Consider the following 19105-nt stretch of genomic DNA (forward strand, 5'->3'; position numbering starts at 1 on the left):
GGTTGTGAATCTATTTACGTTCTTCATGCTGTCTCTCTTCCCTTTGGCTTGCCGCCTCCCGTTAATCGTGCCCGACGCGAATGACTCATCCCCGAACTTGCATCGGGATGAAAGGGCGTGGGCGACGGGAAGCAAACGGCCGGGCTGAGCGAGGCCGGCGGCGGCGAGACGAGGGAGCGCGGAAAGCATCCCGCATGCATGAGGAGACTCGCGCTCCGCTTTTTTAGAGGAAAAGACTTTGTCCCAGTTTTTCGAGCAGCCAATGAGTCACACTCGGATCCTGGAATCGTCTGCAGACGACCAAACGGCAGGCAGCATCTTCTTAGAGACCGCCCAACAGCTTCGTTTGTTTTGGTCGCAGCAGCTGTTGCTAATGCATAATATATATATATATATATATATTTGTTTTTACAGAAAAAGGTGCAGATTTTTTTTTTAATTACGAACAATAGAGGATCTTCTTCAGGAAGTTGTGTTTTCACCTGTTGGTCGGTAATCGTTTTTTTTTTTTTCCAATCAAGAATCTTTCATTGCCCGAGAATGGAAAGGTCTTCCTCCAGGGTCCATCGTTGAACATGGATTCTACAGAAGCCCAGGATGGACAAACTTATACGCCATCTATAGATCCTGTCCAGTCGAGCTGCTGTGTCTGGTGCGTAAATGGCGCAGACGCGCCTGCTGCATGTCGAGTACGGCGTGTAATATTTATGCCTGTTTTTCCTCACTTGTATATTTTTGCATCCAACCGTAACCCATTAGCTGCCAGTCAGACTGCTACCCACGTGCTTCAGCAACCTCCTCCTCCTCATCAGTTAAACATGGCCGCCTTTGCTCATTTGCAGTCAAACGGGGTCTTTGCCGGGGGGGGGGGGGGCGACTGGGAGATCGCGTAATGTCCAGACCTCCACCGACCCCAGAAACATGAGGTGGGCTGCTTCATTACACACACACACACACACACACATAAACGGAGCCGGTTGTGTCCCGGTTTGCGAAATGTCTTCCCGCTCCTCCTCATCTCCCGACGTTAAACCTCCGGAGTCGCATTTCGACCCGACAACACTCGTCTCGTAATTTCTCTCAGACGGAGAGGTCGGCGGGTCCAATCAGCGAAATTTAATTTCCCGTCCACCAGAAATGAAATGTTGCTGCGTTTCGCTGCACCGCCTTTAATTAGATGCTGTTTAACATTCACTCACACACACACACACGCACACACACGCGCGATCTGAATGAAATGCAAATGAGCATCCAATTAAACCACACACACACACACACCCCTCTCCTTTGAAAGGTCCCTAACGCTCAAACGCTATTTCTATCGATCTTTGTGATAAAATAAAGTCGAAATGCGTTTTCGTCTGTCGACGGGTGCAAACTGTCTGTTGGGCGGAGTCACTTCCTGTATCCGTGTCGCACCTGGGGTCTACCTGCTGCCGCGCCCATTCAGAATGCGAAACCTGCTCGCGGGTCTGTTCAACTTGAATTCAGACAAAAAAAAGCGTTCAGACTTATTTCTTGTTGTTTATATTTATTGGACAATATTTCGGTGACGAAAGCCAACATGACGCTGAATACAAAACCACACAAAGGTAACCGACCACCTTCCAACCGACAGACCAAACCACGTCACGGATACGGCATTGTGCTGCAAATTTGACAACAGTGAGGATTGTATTCTTAAATAAAAAAAAAAAAAAAAAAATTCAAACACATATTTACAGTATGCATATAGTACACACGTTATGCTGTTACAATCTCGCCACGGAGGATGCGCTGTCCTTCTCCGTTGAGTTTCAGATGTGTCTGAACAATATTTACATTTTCCGTTCCCGACTCCTGTTTGCGGCCAAAAAAGTTTCTCGGTCCAACAACCGAACTCGTCGAAAAGTTAAAGAAGATTTGCGACATCTCGTTTTTCTCGTTTTGCGTCGAGTTATCAGGATTTGGTTTTGACCTTCGCAGCCTTCCCTTGCTCTTTCTTGATCTCGTGCCGGATGGTAGCTCCGCCTACTTTCATTGCTAGATCCCTGATGTGGACTCGGACGTTGCCCAAGTTCCTTTGCCAGGCAGTGTCCATCTTTATGGTCTTACCTCCTTGTCCTTGGCCGCCACAAACACCGGCTTCACTGTTAGGCGCCGCGCTTGCGCAACCAATTCTCTTTATTCCTTGGCTTTCCCACATCTTGGCGTCCACCGTTAGCTTCGCAGGGATAAGGATTCCTGCACTCGTACTTCGCGGTCGCTGTGGTTCCGAAATGGTGTCGTCAGCTAAAGCGTCTGGGTTTGCAGGATCCAAAACCCTGCCAGAACTCGACCCTTGATTCTGCTGCGTGTTAGCATCCTGCTGCCGCGCGTTAGCATCCTGCTGCTGCGTGTTAGCATCCCCGGCACTGCTGGACTTTGCTGGATTGGGCGCGTTCTCATTTCCTGTCCTCCGCGGTTCCGACGAGGACGCTTCTGCTTTGGCGTCAGAGTTCATCGTGGTTCCGCTTCGTAGCGTCTCTGGCTGTTGCCGCATGCAAAATTCTGGATTTGCAGAATTAGCAACCCCGATCTGCGTGTTCGATTCGGCGGCGTGAGAGATCCACGCGTTCTTACTTTGCTGCCTTTGTGGTTCCCACGCGTCGACATCTGTTGCCATGTCGGGTTCCGTAAGAACCGGAGTCCCGTTGTTTTTACATCCAAGCTGTGGTGGTTCCCGGATTCTAACATCCGTTTTGGGTTCCATCTGACCTGCGAGCGTGGAATAGCCCAGATTTTTAAGTCCTTGGAATTGTCCAGATTCTGCGCTCCCGTTTCGCAGCGTGTTCTCTACTTGGGTAAAAGCCTCTGTCGCCCCCTGCTGCTGTGGCGGTAAAAAAGGCGCAGCGTGTCGAGGCAGTCTCGGTGACGGCGGCGGAGACGCCTCCGAGTCCCATCGAGTGTCCACAAACTCCAGGGAGGATCCGAGCATGCCCGCCAGCTCGGGAGTGGCCTCCACGAGCTCCAGCGGGTCCTTGAGATCCGGCCTGAAGGAGGCGAGGTCCTGCTCATCGGGGCCCGTCAGGAGCTGCGACAGAGACGCCTGTCGGTAGAACTCGTCCTCGGGAACAGACTGCACGTTGAGCTGCGGGAAGAGGCGGCGGAAAGACCGAGGCGTCATCCGAAGTCGACCCAGGACGTCGGAGAGGACGAGCCAGTTCCTGGGGCTGGAAGAAAGACGGGGGGGGGGGGGGAGAAATTTCAGGAAATGAGAGCGTGTATCGGTACCCGGTGGCCGGGAGGAGCCATTACTACGACGTCAGGCGCCAGCGGAAGCGAAAGGCGAGCGAGCGAGGGAGGAGAAAAGCGACAGGGGAGGAAGACGAAGTGGAAGCCAATTAGCCGCGTCGCCACGGCGATGCAATCCTCGTTAACGACCCCTCCATCTGTCCTGCCTTTATCGCTCCCCCCCCCCCCCCCCCCCCTCTGAGGATCTCTTTTTCTTTTCCCCTCGCGCCGTTTCTCGTCGTTCGCTCTCTCCCTCCTCCGCCATCCCCTTCTTTCTCTCCCGCGCTGGCTTTCCACCACCTTAATTGGAGCGTGTGCGAGTGTGAGAACGCGGGAGACGTGTTGCTAACACTGAGAAAGAATGCGAGCGTGTGAGACCGGGGGGGGGGGTCTCTGTTGGTTGCTTTTCTTTTGGTCGGTTTCGTTTATCCCTCATTTTAGAGCGTCTCCGACCGTAATCTCGTCCTGCTTGTTGGATCGCGGCCCGTTTGCGCTCGTATCAGATGCCCTTCTCCTTTCCTTTCCGGTTCCTCCTGGGAGAAACTTTTCAGCGTTCCCAAACTCAAACAGGTTCCGGGTCTACCCCCCCCCCCGGCGTCTCATCCCAGTTGCCTGAAATCACCCAGAGGGGCCGTCGCCTAGGGAACAGCTGAACCAGATGCCTGAATTTATTCGGCCCCACTCCACACCAAGAAGCCCCGCTTTGTTTTGTTCAAGCCCCTTTAGCCCCATTAGTCCTCAACAAAGCGGCTCGGGCGAAGGCACGGGCCAAGGAGGCGCCGCCGCTCCTTCGTCTATGACATTCCTGACGTCTGGAGAGACGTCGGGACCGTCTCGACTCACCCCTGGGACGGCGACACCTGGATGTTGTAGCAGGGCAGCATCGGCCGGTCGGACAGCTCGAACTCAAAAGCCTCTCTTCTCGCTTGTTGGTCCTCCTCCTCCACGTCCTGCCGCTCGTCCTCCTCTTCCTCGTCAGGCCCCGGCGGGTCGGCGAGAACGTCGTACCCTCCTCCTCCTCCAGACGGCTCTGGACAACAGAAGGACGTTCTTAACTTGTCTCCTCACAGTTAACGTTCACTCATATCGTGCAGTTTTAACTTCCATGACCCCCCCCCCCCGACGCTTCAGCCTACGCGTGGAAACTCACCGCACACCGCGCTGCCGTAGAACTCCCAGGAGATTCCTGGATCGTCCTCCGACCTTCCCTGGAGGTCGGAGAGATAGTCTGCGGAGGGACAAAAGAGAAACGGAGTCAGTGGCTTTCGTGGTCTATCAAAGAGGGAGAGCGAGGATGAAGGCAGCGAGATGAAACAACGAGCCCCCCCCCCCACACACACACGCACACACACACACGCACGCACGCGCGCGCGCAGCGAACGGCGGAAAGAAGAAGATGAGTGTTTGTGCTCAGACGGTGCCGGCTTGTCGCCGCGGCGCTTGGCGCTGCGTAGATGGATGCTGGCAGGCGTGTGTGTGTGTGTGTGTGTGTGTGTGTGTGTGTGTGTGTGAGGCGGTAAGCTGTTCTGGGATTCAACAGCCAAGCCTCATTAAACCCCTCTGGAGAGAGAGAGAGAGAGAGCGAGGGAGGGAGAGAGACGGAGCGAGAGAACAAATACAGGCGGTGAATGGTAATCAGGCCGGCTGGCGAACGCTGACGTTTCAATCATTCGCTCTGAATCTCATTCATTGTCGTTTTGATTTCATCTTTTATTTTTACATTTCTTATTCTTACGACTATTCGTTATTAGCGGTGCGTTAAGAAACGACCGACAACCTGAACCTCAGCTTCGTAAACGAAGGCGGCTCCTCCTCCTCCTCCGTGCCGAGCTTTAATTCTCTTTCTGATGTCGTGAGCGCGTTCCGGTCTCAGACGGAGCGGAACGACCAGCTGGACTCCAGCTGCTGCTTCACAAGCACATCTGGATGTGGACTAATGCGCCGCGGAACCGGTTCAAATCGGTGAAGCTGAAACTCGCCTGCTCTGACCGGCGAAGGATCAATCGTTGGTTGACCTCTGCGACCGCGTCCATGCAAGGCGGTGCGTGAATTTACTAGCCCCTCCTACCTTCCAGGAAGGTTTCCATGGTGGCGCTGTGGGTCATGCTGATTGGCCCGCGCCCAGAGTAGGAGGTGAGGGTGGGGTCGGCGCCGCAGGCCAGCAGGAAACGCACGACTTCCACGTGGTCGTTCTCCACGGCGTCGTGCAGCGGCCTAAAGCGGGAAATGGGGAATCAATCCACCGCAAAAGTGCGAGAAGGCGTCCCCCCCCCAGGCTCCGCCCATGACGGCTCCTAACCGCGTTCCGTCCTGAGCGCTGCAGTTAACGTCGGCGCCATGCTCCACCAGGTGGCGTGCGATCCCCAGCCAGCCGCGTGCGCAGGCCTCATGCAGGGCGCGGTACCCGGCGTTGTCTCGGTGGTTAACGTCACAGATCCGCCGCTCCAGACAGTACAGCACCACCTCCTGGACACGGGGGGAACCAATGAAACGTGGGGTCAGCGTCATACATGACCCCCCCCGATGACATCATGCAGGTTATGAAAGACACCGGAACGTCCTGCCTCTCAGCTGAATCCCGACGAGTCTGTAAGCGCCTGATCTGACATCGTTACAGATCATCATCATCATCATCATCATCTAGTCTGAGTGTGCTCTGCCTTCAAGGTGTGGAAGCAAACGAGGAAGTGACACAATCATAACGAAGGGGGGGGGGGTAATTTTGACGTGGACTGACCCTCTTAAAGGAAGTGTGACGAAGGGAGGAAGGAAGGATGGAAGGAAGGAAGGGAGGCAGGCAGGGAGGACGGAAGGGAGACAGGAAGGAAGGGAGGAAGGAAGGAAGGGAGGAAGGGAGGAAGGGAGGCAGGAAGGATGGAAGGCAGGAAGGAAGGCAGGAAGGGAGGAAAGAAGGAAGGGAGGCAGGAAGGATGGAAGGCAGCAAGGATGGAAGGCAGGAAGGAAGGAAGGAAGGAAGGAAAGAAGGAAGGGAGGCAGGAAGGATGGAAGGCAGGAAGGAAGGAAGGAAGGAAGGAAGGAAGGAAGGGAGGGAGGAAAGCCCCCCCTCCTGCTCTTCTTCCAATCTCTCGAAATGATTACGGCTTTAAAAAAAAAAAGCCGTGTCGTGAAAGATGATGGCTTCATTTGCAAACCGAGCTCGTTAGCTTCACCGCTCGGCGGGAGAGAGAGCGCGGGCGAACGAGGCAGGGTGACACTCGGGAGGCCTGACAAGGGCTGTCACGCGGCACATGAAATATTCAGCGTGTGCGTGTGCGTGTGTGTGCGTGTGTGCGCGTAGGGGGGGGTTTGACAAATACCTACATGCACACACACACACACACACACGCTGATTTCTACACGCAGGCTGAATTTCAATAAAGCTGAAGACTCATTGTTCCAACTTTAACGCCACAGGTTCGGGTTTCAATCTCGAAACGCGTGTTCCAGTGGCGCCGCGACTCGGGAAGGTCGCCGGGGTCGTTCAAAGCTAAAACGCCTCTCTCTGTAAAGCAGCTTTTTTTTTCTCCTTCAGATGAAACTTCGCTGATGCCAGCTTTAATTTATTCTAACAAGAGCCCCTTGACTCCGCCCACTCCGCCCACACACGGACCCGTGTGCGTTAGCCTCTCGTTACCTCGTATCCCAGGCGTGCGGCGCGTTGCAGCAGCGTCTCGCCAGCGTTCTTGTTCACAATGAGCCGGCGGACCTCGGGAGGGGCGGGCCGGGCGGGCGGAGAGGGAGGCCGACGGCTGGGCGAGTCACACGGGTCACGTGGAGAAACCTGCGTGTGTGTGTGTGTGTGTGCGTGTGTGTGCGTGTGGTCAAAGGGAGAGGCACGCGGTTAATGTGATTAGCATGCGCTTGAAGATTTGTTTGATCGCACACACAGCCATTAGACGCGCGCTCGGGGAAACGGGCGCTCGCTCTGTCGACATCCATCACTGTCAGATGTTTTCTCTGCGACGCCAAGGCTGTGTGCCAAACACACACACACGCACACACACGCACACACCTACACACACACACACACACATAAAGCCAAGCTTGGTTGAAAATAGCACTGTCACCACCTCTGCTCCCACGACTCTGTTTTTTGCGTGTTTAAAGTGTGCGTGCGTTCGAAGCCCGAGGCCGATGACGGAAAGCTCAGGAGGAGGAGGAGGAGGAAGGGAGGAAGGAAGGGAGGAAGGGAGGAAGGAAGGGAGGAGGATTCGTCTTAAAGTAAACGACAGAACAAGGGGCATGATTGTCTTCCTCTTCACGTCGTTTCCTGAAGCGTGTTTCTGTTTGTCGCCTTTCAGGATCAGTCTCTTTCTCCTCTGGTGGAGTCTGGAGTGCAACACGGCTCTGTTGTTGGGCTTTTTGTTTTTCCCCCCATTAGTTCAGGCTATCAGACCTTTAATTTAGACGGGGTTTTCACTCGATCTCAAATCCGGCATCATATCTAGTTGCTTTAGTAACTTCATTATTTTTCATACATTGTCTTTTTCTGAAGCTAAAATGTTCCTGCCTCTCCTAAATGGAGCTAATTAGACGCATGCGGCGGTGGCGGCGGCGGCGGATGAAAGGCTGCACCGATGTAGTGGAGCCACAGCAACAGTCTCTGCTGCTTAGCAGCCAGACGGCGTGTGCGCTTTAATCTGTTTGTGTGTGATGCGTGTGCGCGGGCGTCTGTCAAACGACGCCGCTCGCCGCCACGCATCGACAAACAGGATGCAAGCTTTGCCCTGGAGGTGTGTGTGTGTGTGTGTGTGTGTGTGTTTCCTAGCGGAGCAGCCTCAAACAAGGAGGAGGGTCGAGCGAAAGCCAAGCGAAAGAGAGAGAGAGGGAGACGGTGTGTGTGTGTGTGTGTGTGTGTGTGTGTGCGCTCGCTGCCCTGAGGAAATCTTCGGTGCAGCAGCTGTCAAAACGGCACAAGCTGCTGCACACACACGCACACACACACATGCACACACACGCACACGCACACACACACCGTACATGTGGAGAATATTATTCTTCCTCCATAACCTTCAATCACTCCATCCCTCCTTCCCTCCGGTTCGTTCGCTTGCTCTCTCCTTCACTTTAATCTGCAGTGAATTGAATTACTCCCTCACGCACACGTACGTGCACACACGCACGCGCACACGCACGCACCGTCCCTGCTGAGTTTTCCCAGCGAGCTCCAATCAGGACGATAATTACAACGATTAACAGAGAGGGATGAAAGAAAGGAGGACGGAAATGAGAGGATTGTGGTTTTAAGAATTTGATGGGATTTCTGCGAGAGCGCGGAAATTCTCTTTTCACGTTTCTCCGTTCCTAAAAATGAGAACCGTTTCATGCGTGAAACCGTCTTGCCATTTGAGGCTTTCTCCGTTTCCTCGGATTTGAGCTCTGAGGTTGATGGCCGTCCTTCACAGGTGACGCTGCCCACGCCTTCAGGTAACTGGGCGTGGCCGTTGGCTTTAGTGGATGATGGTCATGCAATCGACAATCGGAAGAACTCACCTTCCCACTCGTCTCCCGATTGTCGGTTCCCCCGGCGTCGCTCTCCTCCTCCGTCGCCGCCTCTCCTTCGATGTGCTTCGTCTTGCAGGGACGCTTGCCCTTCGGTTTGGCGAGTTCTTCATCAAAGCGGCGGAAGGGAGCGGCGTCGGGCGAGGAGGACAGAGGAGGAAGAGGAGGCAACGCGGGGAGGAGACCGGAGAACCTGCGGCTGTCTCGCAGCTTCTGATGCTTGTCCTGGAGGCGGGAAGAGGTAAAAGAGGAGAAGGGTGCAGGGGAGGGTTGCCGGGGGGCGGAGGCGCAAGGTGGGTGGGGGAGGTCGGCAGGAGGCGCCGCTTGGAAGACTGTAAGACACAGAGAAAGAAGACAGACCTGAGTACATAGCCGTGCTAGCAATCCTGTGAGCTGAACGCTAAAGTTAGCATGCTAGCATGTGCTTCTTACTACAGCTCTTCTGCATGCTAGCTGACGTCGTGGACTGTAGTATCGCCCGTTTAGTGTAAAAAAACAATTTTTTGACCCGAGATTTGTGAACTTTTCTACAAATGTTTCCCATTAAAGCTATGCTAAATTAGCTTTTTAGCATCTCGGGAATACGGTCGATACATATTTCGTGTTTGTGTTCACATTTCTGCGTGTATTTATCTGTGACGTTTTAATTCATACTAAATTAAACATTAAACTTTCTGTTCGGCCTTCACTCCCTCCTCCTCCTCCTCTGTTTCCGCTGATGTTGTGTACATTCGCCTGCACGGACGTGACGTGCGCTATATTCCTCGTCTCCCAACAAATAAGCTACCGTCTGTCCTTCGGCGGGGGGGGGGGGCGGCGAGTTAGATAATCAGAGACAGGATGGAAGGATGAACAAAGAAACGCGGCGCCTCCTCGCATGACTGGAGCAGCGAGGAGCGGGTGCGCCGGCGGGCGAGCGAGGTAGCAGATAGTGGGGGAGGGGAGAGAGAGAGAGGCTTTTCTGTTTTCCATTGCGAGACGCCTGCAGGAAACACACGCAGGAAAACGCACACGTGCTGCGTGAATTTTTTTTTTTAAAAGCCGCGACGTGACCCCCCCCCCCCCCACGCACGCACACACACACACACACACACACATACACAGATAGAGGGTGTTTGGGGAGTGACGCCGCTTCCATCTGCTGAATAATTTACAAGACTGGACTCGTGCCGTAAACCTCTAATCGGCGAATGGCAGCTTCTTCGCTGTTTTCTTGAAGTTCACAGCATAACTGTTTTGATCTCCGGCGATGGCGGCGTCAAAAAACAAAACAAAAAAAACAAGCGTAAGAAGTACCCGGCGAGTTGCTTTAAGGTGCCACCTGTTGGGTCGCGTTCGGGCTTCACAAAGTTCGGTTTGATTTTAGCGACGTCCTGACGTGACGCTCAGGAAGAGAGAAGAAGAAGAGGCCGCAAACACATTCCCTGTGCGTTTTACTGCGTGTGTGAAGTCGCCATCTGGGACCCGTTTGACGGATATTAGCGCGCCGTCCGTTTACACACGCACACACATTCTGTGTTATTCCACTTGCGAGCGCCGGCGAGAGCAGAGGAAAAAGAGACCAGGGGGAGGAGAAGGAGGAAATGGAGAGGTGGAGAAGTGATGACAGCAGATTATTCGTTTTTGAACTTCAGAATAAAAGCTTCCCTAAAAATCAGCTGCATCAAACTCTTTAAATGTCATTTTACTTTGTTGATTTAATATATATGCGGATAAATTTATTCCCCATATAAAGTTTAAAAGCACCACCAGTGTGTTGGTTTTACCTCTTGGGTCGTCCATTTTCACAAACGTGCGGTCACACCAGCCTCCGTTGACCTCTGACCTCCCCCCGGCGTCCGCTCTGAACTTCCCGTCTACGTCCACCGACTGCTGGCCAGAAGGCAGCCATTGGCTCAGCTCGCCGGGGAGGCGGGGCTTGTTGAGTCGGAGGCCATTAAGCTCGATGCAAACCTTCAGCTTCTTCACATCCTCCAGGGTGGAGTCTGTCGAGAATAACAACCAATGAGTGAGCAGGAGAGATGACTGTCCAACCAGCAGACTGAAACGCGGAGCAAGGCAGAAGTCGAAGGCCATTCGGGCAGATTCTATATCAAATCGACAGAAATGGGCTTTGACAACAAAACTGTTGTTAATATACTGCCTTTTTAACGATTTAGCTCGGGCTGCACTTAAAAGTACAAGCAATTATTAAATCATTACATTTCATGACCGTCAGTCAGGAGGTCTGGACAACAGCCAAGACAGAAGTTCTGAAATTAAATGAGCAATAATATCAGTGACCTGACAAAAGCACAGACGCACCAGATCGGGTTCCCCTTACCGCTGCTGAATTTGCTTTTCTTGCTGGGGGTTCCCATCATGTCCCCCTCTTCCGTCTCTTCCTCCCTCTTTTCCTCCCATCCTCTCTTCTGCCAGCTGATGATGCTGCTCTGGTGGAAAGGCTCCAGGCTAAAGATGCGCCTCCGATTTATCACCGTGCTGAAATGTGAACCACCGAGTCCTGGCGTGGGGGGATTTCCCTGAAATATACCTCTCGCAATGGACAGGAACCTCTGCTGTTGTTGTGAGACGAAGCTGCTCTCGTCTTTCTTTTTGTCCTTGTGTGGAGCTCCTTCTTCCTCTCTGTTTTTCTTCTGCTCCTCTATGGGGCCCTCATCATTCTCCTGGAGGATGGGGAGGTTATCGGCGTAACGACGCAGCGGCAGGATGGGGAGTTGGCCGTGGGAACCGGATGGATGGAAACCTACGTAGATAACGACAAGGACAATCCCTAAAGATCGGAAACATACATTTACACGCTATGCAGATGACACTCCGCTGTGATTTGGTCATTTCACAATCACACACTCGGTGATTATTAAGCACCAGTTGTTTTTTTTTGGTCATTAGCGTTCATTCCTCCAGGCCCAACTTTAAAGTTTGACACAAAGCATCGCGCCGGTTAACGGCCCGGTTCTAAGCTATAAATAAACAGGAAGCGGAGCTTCTACATCATAAAAAGCCTGCGGCTGTCTTTTAGGCACATTTGAATAAAAAATAGTGCTTTAATGTCTTTATGTGAGAGCGCAGACGTCATCCTGCAGAGCTCTCCGGAAATCCTCTTACCTCTCGGAGCCTCAGCGGCGGCTGCGGAGGTTCTTCCTCCCCCTCCTCCCTGTCTCCACTCGTTCCGCTGGCAGCGCTCCCAGCCTCCTCCTCCCTCTTTCTTCCTCTCCACCTCCCCTTCCTCCGCCTCGTGCTCTTCTTCCCTCCCTCCGTCTCCCCGCTGGTCGTATGCCAGCCCCGTCTCCCGTGCCGACGCCTCTTCTTCTTCTTCTTCTTCATCTCTTCCTCCCTCTCTTTCCTTCAGCTCCAGCTCTGAGAAACGTAGCATGGCTCGCTGATAAAGGAAATGAAGGAAATAAGGCATCAGTGGGAACAAATCGCTTGATATTTTCGATTGAACGGAAACTTTTTGTGTTTGTTTTAACTATAACTTGATTTTCTGGTTGGATTCTGACGGTTCCTTTTCTTTTTTTTCTCGTGTCTTTTCAGCCTTTAAGCGACGCTCGTAAATAAAGAGCAGCTGGCGGCTCGTAGGTGAGGTTTTTGATTTATTTCTTTTGCAGCTGGAGCCTCAGGGAGTTTCGCTTCCACAAACGGCAAAAGTCCAAAAACTCCCAGCGACCGTCGATGCTTCTGGTTTGAAAGAAATTAAAATCCTTGTTGGTGTTTGAATACGCACTTTTGGAGAAGCTATGAAAACAAGCGCTTATAGGATCCCATGAATTTCAGGACTTCTAGAGAATTTGACAATTGCAAATATTTTCATTTATATTTTTGCAAAAGATGAAAGAGGTGGAGGAAAAAGACCTTTCACATGATCGATCTTTGCCAACTCATTTTCAACCTTTCTTTGGTCTCAGGTCTTTGGTCTCACAACCCACCAAGGATGTCCTTCAGACGGCAGAGCTCAGTGTTTCATTTGATTCAATTCTACGCTTTATATTTTCTACTGCTTCCATGCATTTATCTTAAGAATGTGCAAAAGTCTTTTCCCTAAGATGCAGTAAGATCAAGATCCTGCTTTAACTGCATCTCCGTCCGACTCTGAGACATTTTCTCCTCAGAAAAAGACGGTAAATATCCAAAATGTTCGCTCCACACCGATTCGAACCGAATCTCCTAGCAGCCAGTAACCGCTCCCCGTGCGCTCCCCGACAGGCCAGTATTTCTCGCTCACCTCACTCTGCCCTGACCACAAACCCATTTTGAAATTAATGGGCCGTGAAACGATCTACAAATCCATCCAACGCTGCCGCTCAGCAGCACCCAAGGGCGTAGGAGCAAAATGTGAGTTAATTTGAGTGGTAACCTCCCCCCAGCGCCTCCTTCGCACCGCCGCCCTCCACCAGGAGACACGACAAACAGCCTTCCGGGGGGAGTAAACCACCCGTCTGCCCAGAGACGTCCTTTAACAGCCACGAGGGACAGACGCCGTTCCATCAGGGCCAATACGGATTATTAGTAATCAAGTTACTCGATGAAATGCACAAAGTTGAAAATCTAAACGCTGAAATGTATAGTTTGTCCTCGCTCAGATCTTCTGCCGCTTGTCTGATTCCATTTCTGCGTCCTTCGGAACGAACGACCAGGAGACGGTTTGGACTTCGGTTCGCTGCAGAAACCAGAAGCCGTCTTTTTGGTCCAGTTTAGGCATTGTGACATTAACACAACCCCATGGCCCATTAGGAAAAGGACAGAACTCGGTTTGCACGCTTACTGCGTGGGCAAAGCATCGAAGCTAATCTGGGCTACAAGGAGGAGAAAGATGAAGAGGAGGATTTTATTAAAAGTTCTACTTTCTTACCTCCTCCATCTGTAAAACGGGATGAAGAGGGGAGGAGGACAGATATTTAATTTGAAGGGGGGACCTCAAGGGGATCTGAGGCAGTAAAGAGAAGACGAGGAATAGCGAGTGTCTAACGGATGCACAAAAACAAAAATAGAGTATTTTAGTGACTGATGAAAGGAAAGAGAGTTTAATGATAAAGCGAAAGAAAAGAGGAGTACGAGACGTTCTCCTCATACCACCTACGTTTAGGCAACCTGGTCGTTCTTTACGGCATCTTTTCAAAAGCCAGAACCTCCAAACACAAAATTGCTGCCACCTCCTAAAAAAAAAAAAACTCAGCTGAATGTAAAAACATTTTTTCCCCGTTTCCACCGTGACCATCAACGCAACGTTTTTGGAGCTTTGTGGTAATGGTCTCCATACATCATTTAGCGATGACAGCGGCTTCTATTTTGAGCTGGTTCCCAATTGGCGAAAAAAAATAAAATGCATTTATCAACCCTATCAGTGGACAGATAAGGCCATCCATCTCCTACATCCATGTCCACGAAGGACACCCTCAGAATATCCCCAAATTGAGCTATCCAACCCCCCACACCATCTTATAGAAATCACAACCTCGATGTATTTACATACCGGAGGACTTAAAGCTTCAAGGACTGGCGAGACTTTGTCCAGCAGGTACACAAGTCCTTTGTTTGGGTAGAACACAGAATCGTACTGGAGAACTGGACCATAGTGACGAACGAGCCTGTTCCCTTTCAGTCAATGCGAGTTAAGTTGAATCAATGAACACTATCAATATGCAAAAACAAACTAACAAGCACCAGTGGTGCAGTGATCACGCTCCGGAACACAAGCAGGAAATTATATTTACCCACTCCTGTCTCATCAGAGTGAAAATAAGAGGATTTAAATGCAGGTTGGGGTCTTACCTGGAGTGCTCTCTGTTCTCTGCTCAGTGTGCTGGAATCGGCGTTGAGCTCCGCGGTCGTGCATTTAATCTGGTCGCCCACGTACCCGGAGGAGTTGGCGATACGTTTGGTGAGACCGGAGTGCCGGTTCTTGTTGCAGCCTAGTCCTTCGTCTCCATCAGCATCCATGCTGTCCTCTAGTTCGTTCTCTTCATATGTAGCAATAGTAATGCCAAAGTTTGGTATCTCTTCCCTGGGCTGTGTCTCATTAGCAGAAAGGCCATCACGTATTGGGTTTTTGTGAAGTGGTGGTTCTTGAATCAGATCTGCGGGTGTCACGTTAAAGCCTGCTTCGACATGATTGGTGGGTGAAGAGTGCCGACAGGTTGGGCCCAGTGGAATAGCGCTTCCATTTGTAGGGACCCTGTGGGGACTATTATTTGTGCAGGTCTGGTTATTTCCGAAAGACTGGCCCCTGAAGTCGTTATTTCCACTTTGTGAACAACTAAAACAGTTTGTTCCACATGCAGGAGGGCTGAGATTGATGTTCCTACAAACTGGGTGTGTGGAATTGTGGTTCCCACAATTTGTAAATCTGGGATTGCAGTTTATGTGAGATGAACTGCTAAAAAGTCCCGATTCACAGGTTGGAGTCATTGGACCCACATTTCTACAAGACGGGCCCACAAACGTTCTGGTGGCAACATTTGGAGCATTTCCATCACCGGTGTTCCTCTGCTTGGAATTGTTGTTTGCACACAGTGGAGCCCGAGTGTTCAGAGAGCCTCCATTGGAATGAAAAGTCCCAGATGCAGGGACATCTCCACATGTTTGTCCCTTACTGCCAGGAACTGTAGAGTATGAAAGACATTTGCTTGTGACCGGACAGACTGCTCCCATGATATTGGAACTGTTACAGTCAATAGCAGTATTCTCTTTGCTAAAAGGACTCGATGAGTTGCCATTTCTGGAAGGACTTTGCTCATATTTCGTATTTTTATGAGCAGAGGGCTCTAACTTAGCTCCATCACTAGTGAGCTTCCCATCAACTCCATTATTGTTAGCATGAGTTATGCCCCCTAAGGTCTCAGGAACACAAGAGACTCCAGTTTTACGTTTTCTAGAAAACTGTTGTATAGAGGTTCGGGCACAGCACATTGTCTGCTCCTCTGAGATGTCTTGGAATGGGCTAAGTGGCTCTTCATTTTCCAGAACTTCCTCTGGGATTTCCACGGGAGGCGAAGGAGTTAAAGATGAGTTGTGATGGGGAAGTCGTAATTTTGAAGATTGGATTGGTAAGCCTGGTCTCTGCTCTGCCGCCTGGCTGGGAGGAAGGACCTTCAGAGAACCTAGCTCTCTTTCTTGATTGTGGTTCAAGCCACTTCCACCATGCTTGGAATCTTCTCTTATGGTGGAGAGGGAGCTGTGTGTATTGGCGGATACATCATCATCTGCCTCATCGTGCACCAGGTCAACAAAAACGACATCCTCTCTGGCAGAAGTGAGGCTTTTACTTGACTCTTTCATCATTCCATTTCTTTCATTGTCTCCCTTGTGGAATCCATCAGTGTCTGGCCTTTCCTGGTTTCTGAATGGTTTGGGACTGAAAGTTTTTTCCTGGGTCTCAAATTGATCAAGACCTGGTTGAGAGGAAATGGTAAGTGGGGCTATCCCCCCCGACATTTGGTTAGTCATGAAGTCCCCTGTACTTGGATGCACCCCATATGGAAGGCCATGTTGTGGTGCAATGCGAGGTGGGTAATAACTGCTACTCTCAAGCAAGACTGGGTGGGGATAGACAGGTCCTTTACCTGGCATGGTCATACGCTGTAGGGACATATTCTCTGCAACAGAATATGGGATGTAGCGGTTGGTGTATCCTAAGCCAGGGGGGAGGTAAGAGTCACCATAGCTTTGACTGGAGGATTTTCCATTTTCCTTTTGTTGCTGTTTTGGATTTGACTGCCTTTCTTGAGCCTCTAGATTAGCACTGGTTGTGCTCAGTTTCCCAGGGCATGTACGAGTTTCTCCTTTACTGACAGGATGGACCTTCTCCAAATCACGAGGAGGGAATCGTGGCCATTCGGCTTTGGACTTTGGGGAAGGAGATGATACACGAGGCCTTCCCCCTGTGGCAGGGTTTACCTCAACTGCCATAGACCCGGGCGAGTTCTGAGACTGTGGATGATGATCTATGCTCTTGTTTTTCAGAAATTGGGAGCCTCTACCGTGGTCAGAACTCACAGATTGTGAAGTGCCAGGAACAACCCATGGGGAGGACAAAGTGCTAATTATTTCAGTGTGGTCTGGAGTCTTTGCTGATTTGCTGATGGCTGGGACTAGCCCATCTTTTAATTGCTGATCCTGACTGGAAAGCAACCCATAAGAAGATGGTGGTAAATACCCCAACTTGGTCAGAGCCTCTAATTTGGATGGGAATCCATTTGAGAATTCTTCCAACTCTTTGGCAGAGAGAGATTTTTCGCCAGGGTTTTTGGTAGGATTTTGAGGTACAGCTCTGTCCAGTGATGTCTTTGCAGGTGAGATACTCTTTTCTGCACTACAGTAGTCTGAGCTGGCATCTTTGGTTTTGTTGCTGCCTGACCGCAAGGGAGAGCAGTGCTCAGAGCTCAAGGTACTCATATAAAATGGATGAGATGCTGAAAGCGAGGTTGAGGATGAAGAAGTGCGTCGGTATAGTGACTTCTGGAGGTTTGTAGTAGTATTGTTAGCAGGGGGGACTGAGCATGCAGCTTGGGTACTAGGGGTAGACTCTAAGGCAGCAGTGCTAGATGAACTGTTCACAGGGGCACCACTACTTCCACTACTTTTGCTGCTCAGAGTACTGTTGGTGGAAGCAGACTGGCTGGATTTGGTGCCACCGCTGCCATGTCGATCATTGTGGCTTACAGACTGTGGCAGGTGCTCCTTGTGTACCTGAGGACTGGTACTGAAGGCAGAGTGTTCTTGATGTATTTTAGGATTGAGACCTTGCAAGGCCTTGTCCGAGCAGTGGGGCAGGGGTGAAAGAACGGCAGCCGATGTAGCTGTATGGAGTCTTACTGGATGGCCCAGCGTGGTCGGGATATGGGCCGGTGCATAATGTGGGAGGTAGAAAAGTCTTTCTTCCCCAGTTGTGCTGCGTCCTGCCCCAGTGGCACACAAAGACTGATATGCCAGCTGTTGGTGGATTAAGGGTGATGGCTGGGATAGGAAAGAGGCCTTGTAAGCCATATCCAGGAAGGGGTACATTGTGGCATCCGCATAAGGGCTGATCCAGGGCAATCGCAAGAAGCTGCAAGCACCATTCAGGCCCAGTTCTGATTGCTTGTCATTGGCTATAAGACGGCGGTCTAGTCCAAAGCCTTCACCTCCTGTCGCATGGACAATTAAAGGTTTCTGGAATCCTGGTGGTGGGCTCTTATAAAGTCCAACATATCCATTTGCAGATTTCTGGCCATCCAACAGGGTGACATCTGGTTTATAAACGAGATCATAGCCAAGCGGGAGAGAAGTGCCACACTCCCGGGGCTTTTCACCAGCAAGTGGATGGATGCTGGGATATAAAATTCCTCCATGGGGGCGATAATTTTCCCCCACCAGAGCGTTGCGATCAATGCTGAGAGCAGCTAGTGGGTTCATCCTGTAAGAAGCACTGGCATCAACCTGCAACACGGAGAGGCGAGTCAAAGTATGCGATGACTATAGTGAGCGATACTTTACTACTTTATTCCTAATGTAATTCACTCCATAACACTTTACACCAGTTTCGTACCCGGCCATATGAGCTAGTAACACGGAGGTGACTCCCTCGTAGCGCGCTTGTTACCGCAACACGCAACCAACCAACGCAACTGAACCGAACCGCCGGCTGGATGCGCAGCGGCTCTGCAGTATTGATTTGATTGGGATGATTCTTCCTTTTGCACAGTTAAAACTCGGGGATGCATAACTCAAGGACATGCGGGAATGAAGGGCGCTAAAAGGCTTTCGTACGATCTCCGTAGCAGAAAATAAAGCTTGTGATTTTCATTTTTCCTTTCACGGAGAAAAGTAAGAGCAGTCTTTTTTTTTTTATTTATTGCCGGATGACATACGACGCCCGGAGGAGCTACTCTTTCAGTCTCCCTCGACAGGAAACGGAGGGAGGAAAACGCTCGACAGGAAACGGAGGGAGAAAAACGCTCGACAGGAAACGGAGGGAGAAAAAAGTGAAGGAAAGGGTGAGCGCGAAAGAGAGAAGGGAAGCGTTAGATAAACAAAGGAGCGCCGGAGACAAAGGCGGAGCGTGGCAGCACGAGAGAGAAATGCTGAAGGAAAAAAGCTGCCTAATTGAATTTCCTGTCACACGGCTTCGCGAACCATCTCTGATTGGCTATCAGCCGCAGGGCCATTAGGAAATTATCCAGACAGCTGCGTGGCCGCCTGAGACGGGAAGGAAGCGGAAAGATCCGTCACGCGGCGCTCTGTTCCATATCGCGTCTCCTAAACCGAAGCCGAGCAGCTTAGATTTACGAATGCGTTCCGGCCGGATCGGCGACATCCGCCTGTGGCTTCGGGCTAATAGGAAGGTCGCGCCAGCGGGAGACGAACTTGACCT

General features: G+C 51.3%; 1 protein-coding gene across 1 annotated transcript; it reads right to left on the reverse strand.

Annotated features, from left to right (window-relative positions):
* Positions 1–1529: 1529 nt before the first annotated feature.
* Positions 1530–18165, reverse strand: LOC137912087 (BCL-6 corepressor-like). The gene is made up of 11 exons (XM_068756441.1): positions 14527–18165; positions 11863–12136; positions 11078–11500; positions 10521–10739; positions 8746–9086; positions 6887–7033; positions 5552–5718; positions 5321–5466; positions 4403–4480; positions 4096–4282; positions 1530–3191 (listed from the first exon to the last, which is right to left on the reverse strand). The coding sequence occupies exons 1-11, from the start codon at positions 18145–18147 to the stop codon at positions 1940–1942; spliced, it is 6855 nt and encodes a 2284-aa protein (XP_068612542.1). The 5' UTR covers positions 18148–18165; the 3' UTR covers positions 1530–1939.
* Positions 18166–19105: the final 940 nt, after the last annotated feature.

This window comes from Brachionichthys hirsutus, chromosome 24 (assembly GCF_040956055.1).
Source record: "Brachionichthys hirsutus isolate HB-005 chromosome 24, CSIRO-AGI_Bhir_v1, whole genome shotgun sequence".
Taxonomy (NCBI): Eukaryota; Metazoa; Chordata; class Actinopteri; order Lophiiformes; family Brachionichthyidae; genus Brachionichthys; species Brachionichthys hirsutus.